Source organism: Podarcis gaigeae (genome assembly GCF_964106915.1).
Source record: "Podarcis gaigeae genome assembly, chromosome: 8".
In the NCBI taxonomy this organism is placed as follows: domain Eukaryota; kingdom Metazoa; phylum Chordata; class Lepidosauria; order Squamata; family Lacertidae; genus Podarcis; species Podarcis gaigeae.
Genome location: NC_139684.1, coordinates 14,497,763 through 14,514,696, shown reverse-complemented (window position 1 = coordinate 14,514,696; position 16,934 = coordinate 14,497,763). Strand labels below are relative to the sequence as shown.

Here is a 16,934-nt window from a genome sequence, read left to right as displayed (position 1 = left end):
GTGCCTTATTGCCACCCCCCAAACATGGCACCTGGGGTGACTGTTGGGTCCCACATATTTGTGGTGGGGCTAAGACTCGTGGTTGATGTTTTTTGTCCCTGCAGAAAAACTGGACGTGGGGACCCGAAGGCAAAGGAGCCATCCTCTTGGTCAATTGCGACAGGGACGAACCTCAAGATAAAATGGACAATGAGGACAAGAAGCTGGAATCGTTTGTTGGTCAGTAACTGACGGATCCAAGGCTACCTAAACGGCCTCGGTCCAGTATACCTGAAGGAGCGTCTCCACCCCCATTGTTCTGCCCGGACACTGAGGTCCAGTGCCGAGGGCCTTCTGGCGGTTCCCTAGCTGCGAGAAGCCAAGTTACAGGCAGAGGGCCTTCTCAGTAGTGGCGCCCGCCCTGTAGAATGTCCTCCCACTTGATGTAAAAGAGGAAAACAACTACCAGACTTTTAGAAGACATCTGAAGGCAGCCCTGTTTAGGGAAGCTTTTAATGTTTAATAGATTGTAGTATTTTAATAGTCTGTTGAAAGCTGCCCAGAGTGGCTGGGAAAACCCAGCCAGATGGGTGGGGTATAAATAAATTATTATTATAATAATACTATTATTATACCTTACATTGAGTCAGACACTCAATGTAACACTGAATGGCAGCAGCTGCTCAGGGCAGGGGGGATGCTTCAGCCTACCTGAGGATGCCAGGAATTGAACCTGGGACCTTCTACAACAAGGCAGGCCATTCCCTTAAAAACCGAGATTCTAGTCCTCATCGTTCTGAAGGAAGGACTTTTTTGAATCGTCTCTTCCCAGCCCTACCTACAGATGCCAGGGATTGAACCTGGGAGATTTTGCACTCATCAATCGTGTTAGAAGCTAAGAGATGAAAGCTAGGAGCTAAACGGCACCTTAAACCTAGGTTATGGGCGCAACAGCGGACTGTCTAGGCGTGCTTTTTTATAACAATACAAAGCTGAAGATGAATGAACTGCAGCTAAAATCTTATGTTCGTTTTTCACATGGTCTAGTCCTTCCCCTGCCCACCCCCCTAATATTCTTAAGAGGGTCTCTTCTCCAGTCTTCAGAGAGTAGCTGGAAGTGGAGAGGCAGAAAAAGGTCCTCCTTTCCTTCCACTCTGCAGATTCAATCTGAAATCTTACTGGCCCCAGAGCTAAGAAACTGCTTGCGCTAATGAAATTCCGTCACAAAGATGTGCCTAGAACAATGGGAGTTTCGAACACTGATCCTTCCCCTAAATTAAAGTAAGAATCTCGTCCTCATTGTTCTTAGAATTTGTAGAATGGAAAGGGTCTTTTTTGCTGGACTCTTTTGCCCAACGTGGAGCTTGAATCCACAACCCTGAAACTGAAAGTCTCCTGCTCTACTGGCTGAGCTACCCCAGCTCTGAGTAAAGACAGTTGATTTAAACTCCATTCAGCTCAGAGCTTTGCTACTGAGCTACAGTCAGTTTCCCTCTGCTTTTCTCTTCAGACCGCAGGGATATGTCGCTGATGATCCTGACAATGCGTGGGCCTGAGGACATCTTTGAGGATCACCAGCTGGTCCTCCACATCTCAGCATCTGACGCCGACAAAGTGGGAGTCTTCCATGCTCAGGGTAAGTGTTGTGGGGTTCTCAAGCAGCGGTGGTTCATCTCAGGTGCCAAAATGTCTCAGACTGGCTCTGATTGGCTGATGGTCATTTTCTCTGACCATTAGCCATGCCGGGGACAGATGGCAGCTGGAGTCTGGCAACATCTGGAGAGCCACAGATGTTCCCCAAGATAAATTCAACAGTGTAAATAAGTTTTGATGGCTGTAACAATGGATTACTGAATGGTTTGGTTCATGTAAAATATGCAGGGATGTATGGTATGGGATGCGGGTGGCACTGTGGGTTAAACCACAGAGCCTAGGACTTGCCGATCAGAAGGTCAGCGGTTCGAATCCCCACGACGGGGTGAGCTCCCATTGCTCGGTCCCAGCTCCTGCCAACCTAGCAGTTCGAAAGCACGTCAAAGTGCAAGCAGATAAATAGGTACCGCTCTGGCGGGAAGGTAAATGGCATTTCTGTTGTGCGCTGCTCTGGTTCGCCAGAAGCGGCTTAGTCAAGCTGGTTACATGACCCAGAAGCTGTCTGCAGACAAACGCTGGCTCCCTCGGCTTATAGAGTGAGATGAGCACTGCAACCCCAGAGTCTTCCACGACTGCACCTAATGGTCAGGGGTACCCTTTAAAAAAGGTAAAGGTAAAGGTACCCCTGCCCGTACGGGCCAGTCTTGCCAGACTCTGGGGTTGTGCGCCCATCTCACTTAAGAGGCCAGGGACCAGCGCTGTCCGGAGACACTTCCGGGTCACGTGGCCAGCGTGACATCGCTGCTCTGGCGAGCCAGAGCCGCACACAGAAACGCCGTTTACCTTCCCGCTGGTAAGCAGTCCCTATTTATCTACTTGCACCCGGAGGTGCTTTCGAACTGCTAGGTTGGCAGGCACTGGGACCGAGCAGCGGGAGCGCACCCCGCCGCAGGGATTCGAACCGCCGACCTTTCGATCGGCAAGTCCTAGGTGCTGAGGCTTTAACCCACAGCGCCACCTGCGTCCCGTGGGGTACCCTTTACCTTTATCTAAATGAATATTTTGAAATTATATATATATATATATATATATATATATATATATATATTCCCCATCCCTACTCTAAATCCTGATATTCTTAGCTCATGTGTGAACGCAACTGCTTGGCATGAAAGTGGAGATACTATATGTACTTTTTTGTTACACAAGAAAATCTTTAATTAATCATCATAGAATTGGAAGGGACCACGAGGGTCATCTACTCCAACCCCCTGCAATGCAGGAAAGTTTTGTGGGGCTCAAACTCACGACCTTCAGATTAAGAGTCTTGTGCTCTACCGACTGAGCTAACCCAGCCATGTGGCAGTGAGTTCCAGGGGTGTAGTTAATCAAAACCAGTTTATTTGACAGCGATGAAGAGTTTGCTTCCAGAATCAAGCAAGCAAACAAACAAATGAATGAATGAATGAAGGACAGGCACATGATTTTGTATGAGAAACGACGGGTTTGATTTACAGGGAAAAGAAAGAAACTCAGTCAGCACAAGCACGTCCTGGGTCATGGGAAATCCTCCTATGTGGTGGAACCTTCCTGCGACGAAGAGGAGCACCATTTCTATGTGGAAGGGCTGGCCTTTCCTGACATTGGCTTCTCTGGACTCGTGACATTCCATGCCACTCTGCTAGAGGCCACCGCCAAGGTACGGGCAGCCAAAAAAGGAAATGTGTCAGAAAGGCAAGGGGTTACTGGGGTGTTGGATAATTAAGGGCATTAAAAGAAGCCTGCAGCTGAATCAGGCCTTCTAGCCTCCCTCGCAGTGATCAACCAGATCCCCAATGGGAATCCTGCAAGCAGGACCTGAACGGTGGTGTCCCCACTTGGGATTTCCAGCAGCTGCGATTCAGAAGCATTGCTGCCTCCATCGATACAGGTGGAATGTTGCTATTGTGACTAGTATCTGTTGACAGTCTTATCTCCTCCCTGAATTTCTCCGGAGAATAAAACAGCCTATTATTTTGTATTTTCTTCCTCACCGTAGCCTCCTTTTCTTGTCTTAGGAGAAAACCAGGACTGTAGGGTTGGTTTGTTTGTTTTTAAGCCCAGGGTTACTCATTTTTTCACCAAAACACAGCTTGGGGCTCTACATGAGCTGGCAAAATGCAGGGGCCAGTATCTTGGCTGCCACAGCAGAATGCAACTGCTGCCTGCTTGCTCAAGACCTTATCTCAGCCCATTTGGGCTTGGGCTCATGTTATATTTCTGCAGCTAAATTCAAGATATGAAGCATGATGTCCTGGTAAGCACTCAGACCTAGCATTTTATCCTCCCAATTGTCCTTCTTGGAATTTAACCCAAGCTGGCAACCCTCACCACGTCTCATGGCAGAAAATTCCTTTGGGTGTGATGATGATGATGTTTATTTATTTATTCCCCACCCATCTGGCTGGGTTTCCCCAGGCACTCTGGGCGGCTCACAACAGAATATTATTATTAAAAATAAATAAAGTGATAAAGCATCAAAGATTAAAAACTTCCCTAAGGGCTGCCTTCAGATGTCTTTTAAAAGTCGGATAGCTTTTTTATTTCCTTGACATCTGATGGGAGGGCATTCCACAGGGAGGGCACCACTACCGAGAAGGCCCTCTGCCTGGTTCCCTGTAGCTTCACTTCTCGCAGTGAGGGAACCACCAGAATGCCCATCATTGATTGTGAGATCCTGTGCAGTGGGGTGTTGGGACTGACCTGCTGGAAGAAATGTTCTCCACGCCTGCTCTTGGGTACAAGATAAGAGGCAAGAGCTTCTGTTCATTCTCGGAGGAGTTTTGGTCCTCTAGATTTCGCTAAGCTAGACCATCACTTGCCTTCACTGCCCCTCCCTGCCTCCATCACAATTCTTCCTATTTATACTGTTGAGATGGGAAATCTGTGATGTCACTGTTCCTCAGGATGCTGCTGGATTGGGGCTCTCCTTTCCCCCCGACCATTAGGCACGCTGGTTCCTGGAGCCGAGACTGTCATGTGCCTAAATAGTTCTGGTTTGAGTCTCTTTCCAACCTTTTTCTCAGCTGGCCTCTGCTCTCCTCCACTACAGGCACTTCCTGAGGCCCCAATTTTTAACGACACTGTTGTCTTCCGCGTCGCTCCGTGGATCATGACCCCCAATACCTTGCAGCCGATAACGGTTTACGTCTGCAGGTGAGAGCTTCTGCAAATAAGTGTGCATCACTGTGGCCCAGTGCACAGATGCACAAGCATAGGACTCATGGATCAGGTGTGCCACGCCAGGGATGGGACACTGATGGTGGTCTGAGGTGAGGCAGGGACTGAGAGCCGTGTCAGTGGTCGAAACCCATCAGGATTAGAGGGAAGACTGGAACTCAGGTCTGGAGGTCCAAGACCAGAAATGCCAGAGCTCAGGTAGGCTTCGTTGTTCAAACGAAGCATCACTAGCCTGACAACATCAGAGAAAGCCCTGCAGCTCTCCCTGTCAGTTTGCATTTCTTAGTGCAGAAAGTATTGATTTGATGTGTAGAAATCTTTCCTATTCTACTTAATTCAAGAGGGTTCTGGAAGCTTCTGTGTGAAAGAAACAAGCAGAATGTTCCAAATGTTTGGGTTATACCAGGGGTCAGCAACCTTCTTCAGCCATGGGCCGAACTATATTTTGGGGGGGAAAGAACGAATTCCTATGCCCCATAAATAACCCCGAGAGGCATTTTAAATAAAAGCACACATTCTACTCATGTAAAAACACCAGGCAGACCCCACAAATAACCCAGAAATACATTTTAAATAAAAGAACATATTCTCATGTAAAAACACACTGATTCCTGGACCATCCGTGGGCCAAATTGAGAAGGCGATTGGGCCGCATCCGGCCCACGGGCCTCGGGTTGCCTACCCCTGGGTTATACCTGGAAAGAAACTGGCTTAAGCTGGTTCTCTTCTGTCAAGGTCATGTTGACTATAAAATAGGGCCAGAAGGAGCCTAGGTTTCACTTTCTCTTTCTATTTCTTTTCCTTCTGGTGCGGTGTTTTGTATATACAGTCATACCTTGGGTTACAGATGCTTCAGGTTACTTTTTTTGTGTTACGGACTGCCAAAACCCAGAAGTACCGGAATGGGGTTACTTCCAGGTTTCGGCGGTCGCACATGCACAGAATTGCAACCTGCGCATGTGCAGACCCACTGCTGCGGGTTGCAAACGTGCATCCACTGTATAGTCGTACCTTGGATCCCCAAACACCTTTCAAGTCAAAGGTTTTGGCTCCCAAACGGCGCAAACGTGGAAGTGAGTGTATGTGAACGTTCTTTGGAAGCCGAACGTCCGATGCGGCTTCCACGGCTTCTGACTGGCTGCAAGAGCTTCCTGCAGCGAACCGGAAGCCGTGCCTTGGTTTACAAATGTTTTGGAAGTCGAACGGACTTCCGGAATGGATTCCATTCGACTTCCGAGGTACGACTGTGGTATGCTTAGTGTTAAGTTTTAGACTTATTATAAATTATTGTAAGCCTGCCGCAACTGGATTTCTTATGGATGGTGCCAATCCTGAATGTATTGGATTTGTGACCATTATGCTCATTTGCCTTCTGTAGCAGTAAAGCTCTGCTGGATGAAATGAAATTGCCTCTGGTCTATTTTTTGGGAATCCTTCAACGTGTTTAAGTTTTTACTCTGCTAACTATACATTGGGATCTACTCTGGATCAATATTGAGTAGAATTTCAATGAAGTTCCCCACCTGGGATTTCCGGCAACTGAAATTCAGAAGTCTCAGATGGTGGAGTCGGAGCATAGCCATTGTAGCTAATGTTTTGAAGCCTTCCTTTCCTTCTCCTGCTCTGCTGTTCATCGATGCCCATTTTTCTGCCTTTTGACATCCAGTTTAAAAGAAAACGCAGATTTCGTGGTGGAGATCAGCAAGTTGTCCAAGAAAGCTGGCTGCAGATTGATCATCTGTCCAGAAGCAGAAAATCGAGGTGACCGCTGGATCCAGGTAGGTTGGAGTGTCCGTTGGGGGGGGCAGGTGGGTGGAAGTCAGAGCAAACTATTACCAGTTACAGATAGGTAGCCGTGTTGGTCTGCCATAGTCAAAACAAAACAAAATTCTTTCCAGTAGCACCTTAAAGACCAACTACTTAGTTGGTCTTTAAGGTGCTACTGGAAAGATTTTTTTTTGTTCAAACTATTACCGTATTTTTCGCTCTATAGGACGCACTTTTCCCCTCCAAAAATTAAGGGGAAATGTGTGAGCGTCCTATGGAGCGAATGCAGGCTCCTTGGCTTCAGCGATAGCAATGTGAAGCCTCCAAAGCGCAGAGGGAGCACTCCCTCCGCACTCTGGAGGCTTCATGTTGCTTTCGCTGAAGCCTGGAGAGCGAGAGGGCACTAATCCCTCTCGCTCTCCAGGCTTCAGTGATAGCCTCCTGAAGCCTTTGGAGCGCAGCGGGAAGTCGCGCTGCGCTCTGAAGGCTTCGGGTTCCTTTTGCTGAAGCTGGGAGAGCAAGACTCTCCCGGCTTCAGCAGAGAGGGAGAGCTGCGCAGCGCCCCTTCAGCTAAGCGGGAGGAGAAATGGAAGGGGCTCCATTTCTCCTGCCGCTTTACTGAAGGGGCACTGAGCAGAGAGGGAGAGAATTTTTTTTCTTCTTGTTCTTCCCCTCTAAAACAAGGTGCGTCCTATAGTTGGGTGCGTCCTATAGAGCGAAAAATACAGTATTTGATGTATTTACCATTTATCAGCCTGGCAAAAACAGCCAAGGGCCAGAGGGTCTTGGGGTTCCTCACCCCTTTCTTCCTCACATGTCTTTATTTCTTCCCTGTTTTCTTTGGTGGCACCAGGATGAGATGGAGATCGGCTACACGCAAGCGCCACACAAATCCTTTCCCGTGGTCTTCGACTCCCCTAGAAACGGAAATCTGGATGGCTTCCCCTTTAAGGCTGTTCTGGTAGGAACCTCTCTCCCTTTTGTCTTCAAATCGGAACCTTTGAATTTGTTTTTTTTAATGCTGCAATAGTGCATTTTGCATGAAGGGTTTGAGTGATAAGGCAGCTCCACAGTTGCACCCCCATCTGCCTGCCCCGATACTGGTTTGTTAGTACAGTATGTTATGCATTTTTGCGGTTTTTAAAATATAACATTTTGTTGTTTTTCATACAATTTGAACAAGTTCCATTCAGTTTCAATACAATGTTCTCTTAACGGTTTTGACTTCCCATCCTTACTTCCATGATGTTTCTTTTCAAATCCTTTATTCACTGCCGTAAATGTAATACTTAATCTATAACATATATACTAATTTACAGTATTTTTCCCTCTATAAGACTCACTTTTCCCCTCCTAAAAAGGGGAAATGTGTGTGCGTCTTATGGAGAGAAGGCAGGCTGCGCAGCTATCACAGAAGCCAGAACAGCAAGAGAGATTGCTGCTTTCACTGTGTAGCGATCCCTCTTGCTGTTCTGGCTTCTGAGATTCAGAATATTTTTTTCTTGTTTTCCTTCTAGGTGTGTCTTGTGGTCTGGTGCGTCCTATAGAGCGAAAAATACGGTGCATTCCTTTATCATTCTCATTCCTTTACTTATATTTCCAGTCCCACCTGCCATTTCATTTGACTATAATATTTTCCCAGATAGCCCCTAAAGGGATCTTCACTCTTTGACAAACATGTAGTCTTTTGGCTCTCTTAATTTTGCCGTCAATTCCGCCATCTCCGTATAGTCCGTTTTTGTGTTTCTATGCTGTAAACCACCCTACAATCATTGGCTGAAGGGTGGTAGAAAAAATGATTGAATGTGCTAGAAACCTGGTAGATTACTGTAGTCTGCAGGATATTCTCTCCTGTGAGTTCCAGAGATCTCGGAAGCCCACTCTGCTGTGATTTAGAGCAGGATCTTCATTGTGGCTGCTCCTTTTATCTGGAGTAGTCTTCCTCCCCGCTGGATCTGCCCTTTCCGGAAACCATGGAAGACATTTTTGTTCCAACAGCCTTTCCCAGATGGATAAATGCATATTTACCATGAGCGTCCACTTATTAGGGTTTTAGGCTTGTTTCAAATGTATCTTTTAATGTTTTTAATGTTTAATGCTTTCAATATTTAACAGACCACTGTATTTTAATACTTTGTTGGAAGCTGCCCAGAGTGGCTGGGGAAACCCAGCCAGATGGGCGGGGTATAAATAATAAATTATTATTATTATCTGCTGTTTTGTTTTATTTTGAAACTTTGGCTTTTTTGCTGTTTCCCAAGTGCATTGTCTTGAGAAGATTGCACAGAAGGCGATGAATAAAATGATTAGGATAATGATAATGCATGCATGCATCTACCTGCCTACCTAATCTGTATTAGCCATCTTTTCGCTTTAAGCCATACACTCTGCAGGATCTGTCTATTGGCAATTGAATTTTGCAGCCGGCTGTATACAATTCGAATCGCCCACACAAACACCCCTTTGCGTCACTCCGCCCTGTAGCTTCTGCATTTCAAACGCAATGGACACAAGGTCATTTTCATAGAGGGGCAGCCTTGTCGCTGAGATTCACTCCTAATTCTGTTGCCCTTTGCTCCCCACCCCAGGGCCCGGATTTTGGCTACGTGACCCAGAAGGCAGAAGGCAAAGGCAACAGCGTCTCCACTTTGGACTCATTTGGGAACCTTGAAGTCAGCCCTCCAGTGACCGTCAGGGGCAAAGAGTACCCCCTGGGGAGGGTCATCATTGGGAGCGCTTTGCCTATGTAGGTGGAGAGGGTGTGTGTTGGGGGGGGGGGAGAAAAAGCGCTGGGATGCACAGGCAAGAGCCCTCTGGACCTCCTTCTCCTCTCCCTTTCAGCTTGCTTCTTCACCCATGTCTCACTCTAGCCCAGGCAACAGTGGGAAGGGAGGAGGAGGAACACAGAAAGTTCCTTTATCCTGAACCATATTGGTCAATCTGGGCTGGTTTTCTTTAAAAAGTTTGTTTATACTTTTTGAATTTATACGTCTGCATCTTCCATAAGTTTTTGTATCCATTCTTCCTTTGCTGGGACTTCTGCTGCTTTCCATTTTAGGGTGAGTAGCTCTTGCTGCTGTCGTCGCATATATGAATAAGTTTCTATACAATTTAGGTAGTTCTGTCCCTATATAATTCCCAAAAGAAAAGCTTCTGGTCTCTCTCTCTCTCTTTTTTACAAAGGTTATTTTAAACATCCTTTTCGATTCATTATATATCATTTCCCAGTAAGCTTCAACCTTACTACAAGACCACCACATATGATAAAAAGATAAAACGGTTCTTTTTATCATATGTTCTTTTTTAAAAATCTGGGCTGGTTGTAAGGAGGCAGGTGGATGAGAAGTCTGTTGAGAACACTTGGTGCACCCTGATGGACCAGGCACTGGCGGATATGAAATTGGGATGGGTAGTACTTTTGCAAAGTCCTTGCCTTTGGAATGGATGCCTAACCCTAAACTCTGCCTCTCTTTACTTCCTAGGCCTCACGGGGACAAGATGGTCAAAGTAGTGCGGGACTTCCTCTATGCCCAGGAAGTACAATCACCCATCGAACTGTATTCTGCCTGGCTGCTGGTGGGGCATGTGGATGAGTTCATGTGTTTTGTCCCAGCCTCTGACAGAAAGGTACTGCCATGGATGCAGAGGGATGGTGCGAGGCCATAGCTGTCAACTGTTCCTTATTTGGTGGGAAGGTCCCTTATCCCAGCACTGTGTCCCGCTGCTGTCCCTTATTGATGATGTCCCTTAAATTTCCTGGGTTTCAAAGGAAGCAGCTCCTCTCCCTCCCTCCCTCCCTGCCGGCCAGGGAGGAGGGAGGCTCCAACTGTGTTGCTTGGCTGTGTTGCTCACCCAATAAGGAGTCTAAGAACGACTGGGGGGTGGAGCTTGCATGCCTTGTGCCGATCAAATCGGCCGCATTGCCTGGGGACTCGCCTTTGCTCAGCGCTTCCCAGCAGAGAGGTGACGGTGGTTTTCCTTGCTGCATCCCCTTTGCCGGGTTGCTGTGCTGTGAGAACCACCACTTGAGGCTTTGTTTGGCTGCTGGCTGGGCTTTCTGCCTTTGGCTCACAGGGGCTCAGAAGTTGAACATACCTGTGCTTGGAAAATCCCTTATTTTGGCTGCTGATCCCTTATTTTCGAGGCTGCTGGTTCCTTATTTTCAAATCTGCAAGTTGACAGCTATGTGCAAGGCACTAACTGGAGAAGGGAAGAAGGCTCAGAACCAGGGGATTGGTGGTGGGGTGATGAGTGGTCAGAGGGAGACGATGAAGCAGACTGAGAGGAGGAGGTTTTGGAAGCTGAAGAGACAACAGGGTTTAGTGAGCAGGAAGAGGCTGTGGCAGAGAGCAGTCCAGACACAGAGGCGGGAGAGGAGAGGAACAAGGCAACAGATAAGGCTGGCTGCAGAAGAACCCAGGGAGCCTCCCCCTGCTGCCATGTCTGGCTCCTCTCCCCCTTGGTCTCCCAGAACATGAAGAGAAGTAAAATGGTGGAGTAATGAGAAACTAGGTGAAGGAATCTGAGATTACTTGGGAAGGACTCAGGAGTGTTAGGGAGTGGTGGGAAGACTACTTCAATCCTACTGGCAAGTGTTGTTGTGATCACTGTTTGGGTTTCTTTGAATAAAGAGTTAACGCCCCTGACAATGGGTGTTTTGTTGCTGACTCCAGCTCCTGACAGGTACACCCTGTCCACTGCTTTCAGCCTTTAAGTGCATTTTAACCTGTTTACTCAGAGGATATTTGTTCCCTCATATTTTGAAACCCACCCAATCTAAAAGGCAGTGAACAGAAGCTGTTAGCAACATAGGTAATAATGATAATAATAATTTATTATTTATACCCCACCCAACTGGCTGGGCCTCCCGAGCCACTCTGGCCATTTCCCAGCAGAATATTAAAAACACGCTAAAACATCAAACATTAAAAACTTCCCTATACATGGCTGCTTTCAGATGTTTTCTAGAAGTCAGGTAGCTGTTTATTTCCACAAGGCGGGCGCCACTACCGAGAAGGCCCTCTGCCTGGTTCCATGTAACCTCGCTTCTCGCAGGGAGGGAACCACCAGAAGGCCCTTGGAGCTGGACCTCAGTGTCTGATCTGAACAATGGGGTGGAGACGCTCCTTCAGGTATACTGGGCTGAGGCCGTTTAGGGCTTTAAAGGTCAGCACCAACACTGAATTATACTTGGAAACTTTGGAAGCCAATGTGGGTTTTTCAGGACCGGTGTTATGTGGTCTTGGCGGCCGCTCCCAGTCACCAGTCTAGCTGCCGCATTCTGGATTAGTTGTCATTTCCGGGTCACCACTCTGGCAAGACAGTATGCGAGCAGGTAGGGACTCAGCCTGCGTACCGATGGAGCTGGTAGGCAGCAGCAGTTCCAGGGGGCACCGTGTTGGCTACCCCTGAGCTGCAAGTACATTTTGCAGCTTGTCTCACTTCACCACCTCTGTTCCTCTCCAGGGTTTTCGCCTGCTTCTGGCCAGCCCCAGTCGCTGTTACAAGCTTCTGAAGGAGAAGGAGCAAGAGGGGTACGGCGATGCCATGATGTTTGATGGTAAGGTGGCTCTCCTTTCTCCTCTGCAGGAGCCGACATGAAGTCTGGGCAGGAAGTTGCATACTTTGCATTAAGGCCCCAAGTAGCTAAACCTCACAACTGAACTACCCCATCTTACTCCAAGGGGTGGTTGTGTTTTGCTCAAAATCAGGGGTGGGGTCGGTGGAAGAAGATTGGAAGAAATTTAAAGTTTATTTACAGAAACATTGTAAAATTAAGGAATGTTAGAAGGATGTTGGAATGAAGTTACGTGGTTTTAGCAGAAATGTTATAAAGGATTAAGTAAAAGTAGGTTGTTAATTGGTGAGAATGTAAAGTCACATTATATTAAGATAAATTATTAGGATAAAAACAAAGATGGAAAGGACTTGCTGAAATAGTTAATTGAACTAGAATACAAAAAAGGGAGGTGTGAGGAGGTCAAAGAAACAAGCAAATGAAAGATAAGTTATGGAAGGATTGATATATCTTTTTTTTAATTGTTTTTATTCTTCTTTTTTTTCTTTTTTTTCTTTATTTTTGTAATCTTTCAAAACCTCAATAAATATTATTTTTTTAAAAAAAACAAAATCGGGGTGGGGAACCTCAAGCCTGGGGGCCAAATATGCCCCCCCCCCAAGTTTTATTTACCTGACTCTCATCTGAGCTAAATATTACAGTGCAGTATGGAGCTGACATGTATTTTGAACCAGTAATTTAAGGGGTGGTGGTGGGGAACATAACAGTCATAACATGAATGAAGCAGCCGCCTGATTCTTATTACAGGGCTAGGCAAAGATGACAAAGAAATTTCAATAACAGCAATCCTGGCTGACAAATCCTTGAGGAGCATCAATGAGTATTACCAGGTAATTGTCACACCCCTTTCTCCCACATAGTCATTTGGTTATGAACCTGGACACTTTCTAAATGATATTCATTGTAATGGCGAGTCTGACTGACGGATGTTCACCTAGTGAGGTTCATGGCAGAGTGGAGATTTTAATCCTGGCATCCAGGGTCCTTGAGCCACACCCTAACCGCTACACAATATACACCCTTTCCTCTGCGCTGAAATAGAAATCTGCAGATCACAGGGAGGCAGCGACAGGCTCCCTGCCCTGTGAAGTTCCCTGGCACAGACAGGCTGTTGCAGAGATGCACGTGAGCTGCAAGGGAATCTTTGCAGTCAGGCTTCTGTAAGGGAAAGGGAAACTGTCATTTGAGTTGGGATGAGTTCATGGGGTGTTAGAGACAGGAGTGGCTTTGTGGGGGATGAAGACCCATGAAGTGATAAGGCAGGTGAAGAGGAAGTAGACTAGAAGGGAGAAGGATGAAGCCCAGAGTTTCCGAGGAAAGCTTGTAGAACTGAGAAAGTCAGGAAAGGCTGCATGCTTGGGACTGAGTATGTGTCAGTCTGGTCAAAAGAGACAAGCTAAGGAGAAGGACCATTGTTCAGTGGTACAGCACCTGCCTTGCATGTGGGGTGTCAAAGGTTCAGTCCCCCACTGCATCTCTAAGTGGGGCATCTGAAACCCTGGAGAGCTATTGCTGCCAGTCAGGCACAAAAACTGGTGTAGGGACTAAAGTGCCAAGGATCCCACTGTTTGGAAATTGGAGGTATGCTATGGAACAGAAGCTACCGTTTATGTGCAAGGCCACACACACCATGCAATCTGAGCATGACTCCATTGGCACACCTGTCAAATCTTTAACTGCATTGTGCCTTCACTTGTAGTGATGCAATGAATTCCTCTCTCTGAGGCATGTCTTCTCTCACTCCCCAGAAATGCATTGACTGGAACAGAGACCTCCTCAAAGAGGAGCTGGAACTGGAAGAGGAAGACATCATAGACATCCCCCAGCTCTTCACTCGCTCTTCTTACAGCCCCAGCAAAGCTGTTGCTTACTTCCCAGACATAGTAAGGCCCTGCTCAAAAGGTCCTTTTGTAATGAGCCACCACACATGCCAGACAAATCCCTGGCCACAGATGCGGTTTTCTCCCTAAGGGGCCAGATTTGGCCCAGTGGCCTCAAGTGCCCGACACTTGCCATGGGGCAAGGGGGTGGGCTGGTGGGCAAGATGCAGCAGTTAGGGCAATGAGAGAGAATGTTTGTCATGGAGAACAATCTTTGAACTGGATGAATCCAAGGGTCTGATGCTGTGCAAGGTAGTCCCCCACCCCCCCGATATTCCTGTCTGGAGCTGCTCTTAAAATGACAGCGTCTCTCCCCCCCCCCCCCCAATTTTCTTAACGTCAACACTTTGCTTGGGTAATTTGCAGTGAGTGGATATTGCCAAGACGACTCTGAAGGGTTATAAATGCCCATAGCAGTTTCAGAGTCCCCTTCTCACAGGCATCCCATGTCTCATTTGCAGGTGAACATGCTTGTCCTGGGAAAATACCTGGGCATCCCAAAGCCCTTTGGACCCATCATCCATGAGCAGTGCTGCTTGGAAGAGGAGGTCCGCCGTCTGCTGGAGCCGCTGGGGTTGTCCTGCACCTTCATAGACGACTACGAAACCTACCACGAGGGTCTCGGCGAGGTCCACTGTGGCACCAACGTCCGACGCAAAGCCTTTTCCTTCAAGTGGTGGAACATGACCCCTTGAGCGTGGAGAGGTCCACAACCTGCCCTCCTTGCAGGCGAGGAAGATGCCAGGGCAGCTGCTGTGTAGCTTACGCTTAGCTGCAGAATCGTCACTTTCCAAGGAACTCCGTACGGTTCCTGTCTTGCCCAGGACTTTTGATTAACTTCCAAGGGCCGAGCTGCTTGCTCACCCTCTTTTTCACGCCCCCAGGTCCACCCACGCATTTCATTCCCCCAGTATGTCACTCTGCAGTCTGAGCCAGATGAAGAAACCATGTTTGCTGCTCAGCAACAAGCCAGGCATTCAAATGAGATCACAGATCTCTAGCCTGTTATCTTTTAAAGCTGGGATTTTTGGGGAGGATGGAAAGGGGCTTGAGTGCCCGTTTTTAGTGTAAGGCAGGTCAGAGACACAGAGCCAGTTCTAAGGTACGCAGCATGCAATCCTTCAAAGACCCAGATTTAGGGCCGATGCACAGGGCGGGGGGTCAGTCCAAAAATTTCTGTGCCGAGGATCTCCCCCCCCCTGCCCCCATGGCACTGTGAAGAGGCTACACCTCTAAGCCTTAACAGAATAAGGAGTGTGAAAAGCATACATTTCTTTGTTTTTTTAAAAATGAATTGATTATGCATTCTATACCTCTATTTTTGATGATTGCAAAACAAGGCGCGCAAATGTTTTTCGCTTGCATTTTAAGGAGCGTTTGAATAAACTTGTGGAGAAAAGTTGAGCGCTGATGCTGGTGCTGGGGAGAGGTGGGCTAATTCATACATGATCTTTCATAATCCTCTAGACCAGCCTTTCTCAGCCTGTGGGTCCTCAGATGTTGTTGAACTACAACTCCCAACACCCCTAGCTTGCAAGGCCAGAGCTCAGAGATGATGGGGATTGTAGTCCAACAACATCTGGGGACCCACAGGTTGAGAACAGCTGCTCTAGACCAAAGTGACATGACAAAAGGTACATGGCACAGAGAAAGTGGGTAGGGAAAAGTTATCTCTCTTGTAACGCTAGAACACTTAGGCAGCCAGTGAAGGTGAATTATGCAGCAAGTTACACTGCGGAACTCCCTCCCACAGTGCTGTTACGTGCATAAGGCTCTACACAATGCTGTCATTTATTTAAACATTTATTTTGAGAAATATATATAAAAAAACCCCAAGAGGAGTTACATGACTAGGCTAGGAACTTATCCCACCAGATTTAAACCCAAAATTATTTGTTTTATCTCTGAGGCCTTCGTCCACAATGAAGAGAGAGAGTGGAGAGAAGAGGGGAAGACACTAGAACAGTTGAACTGTCTAGGTCCGGAAACAAAAAGCCTGTTTTTTAATTTAAAAAAAAACAGAATAATGTCACTCATTGCTGCAGAGGGAGGATCTGTTTCCTCTTTCTCTCCCCCCCCCCCCCCATTGCAAATAAGTTATCCCCGAAGTTTTGTTCCAGTTAGGTTTCTCCTCGAAATGTCCTCATGTACCACACACATAACTGCAGCTCCAGAAACGGAACCACTTTTTTGCACAGGTGAAAAAATGCCATGAAAGAAAATCCCTTCTGGATGAGGCACGTAACTTGACTAGACAAACAGGAAATGGAAACAAAAGCAGACGCTTCAGGTGTAGGTTTTGATCCAATTTTTTTCTTCTTAAAATAAAAAAGACAAATAATAATGCAATGTACAGCCCCTATTTCTTCCCCACCCTCCCCCCAAAAAACAAAAACTCCCTCTAACCCAGCATCCCGGAAAAGCCCCCAACTTTTTCAAGAACTCTGAACCTGCAAATGTTAACGTGGTATGGGGCTAAAGTCGCCCGTCTGGGAGGACCCCCCTCCCCCCAAAGCAATCAGAGAGCTAGCAGATTCAAGGAAGGGAAGGGGGGGAGGGGAGAAAAGGGGACCTACTGCTAGAAAAAAGGGAGTTCATGCTGGGACAGAGAGGAGGCAAGTTCTGTTTCAAAGGCACCAAAATTTCTCCAACACAACACACGGCCGCAGAAGGGAGAAGGAACTAATAGACTTGCAATAGGAGTCCGGGGGTCAACTAATATTTCATCGAGGAGGCTGGGCAGTTCTTTAAGTTGTCCCAAAGCACCTTTGCATAACTGTGACCCCCCCCCCCAAGGCGCCTAAAACCGGGAACTGTAGCAGTTTTAAACAAGGTGGATGAAGCCTATGGGTATCTGCAACGTACATGACGACACCCTTGCAACTTGCACCAGCTGCAAGCGTCGCCCTGGTTTGTTT

At 47.2% G+C, this 16,934-nt stretch overlaps 1 protein-coding gene across 1 annotated transcript in view; it reads left to right on the top strand.

Annotated features, from left to right (window-relative positions):
* Positions 1-16,530, top strand: part of LOC310849668 (protein-arginine deiminase type-3-like) — a 30,953-nt gene extending 14,423 nt beyond the window's left edge. The window contains exons 5-17 of the mRNA XM_083750216.1: positions 105-219; positions 1,490-1,615; positions 3,090-3,271; positions 4,664-4,767; positions 6,458-6,569; positions 7,412-7,519; positions 9,147-9,304; positions 10,041-10,185; positions 12,025-12,118; positions 12,884-12,966; positions 13,885-14,019; positions 14,478-15,518; positions 15,740-16,530. Coding sequence (XP_083606342.1) covers positions 105-219; positions 1,490-1,615; positions 3,090-3,271; positions 4,664-4,767; positions 6,458-6,569; positions 7,412-7,519; positions 9,147-9,304; positions 10,041-10,185; positions 12,025-12,118; positions 12,884-12,966; positions 13,885-14,019; positions 14,478-14,711 — 1,596 coding nt within the window. The 3' untranslated portion in view covers positions 14,712-15,518; positions 15,740-16,530. The remainder of the gene's footprint in view (positions 1-104; positions 220-1,489; positions 1,616-3,089; positions 3,272-4,663; positions 4,768-6,457; positions 6,570-7,411; positions 7,520-9,146; positions 9,305-10,040; positions 10,186-12,024; positions 12,119-12,883; positions 12,967-13,884; positions 14,020-14,477; positions 15,519-15,739) is intronic.
* The last annotated feature ends 404 nt before the right edge of the window (positions 16,531-16,934 follow it).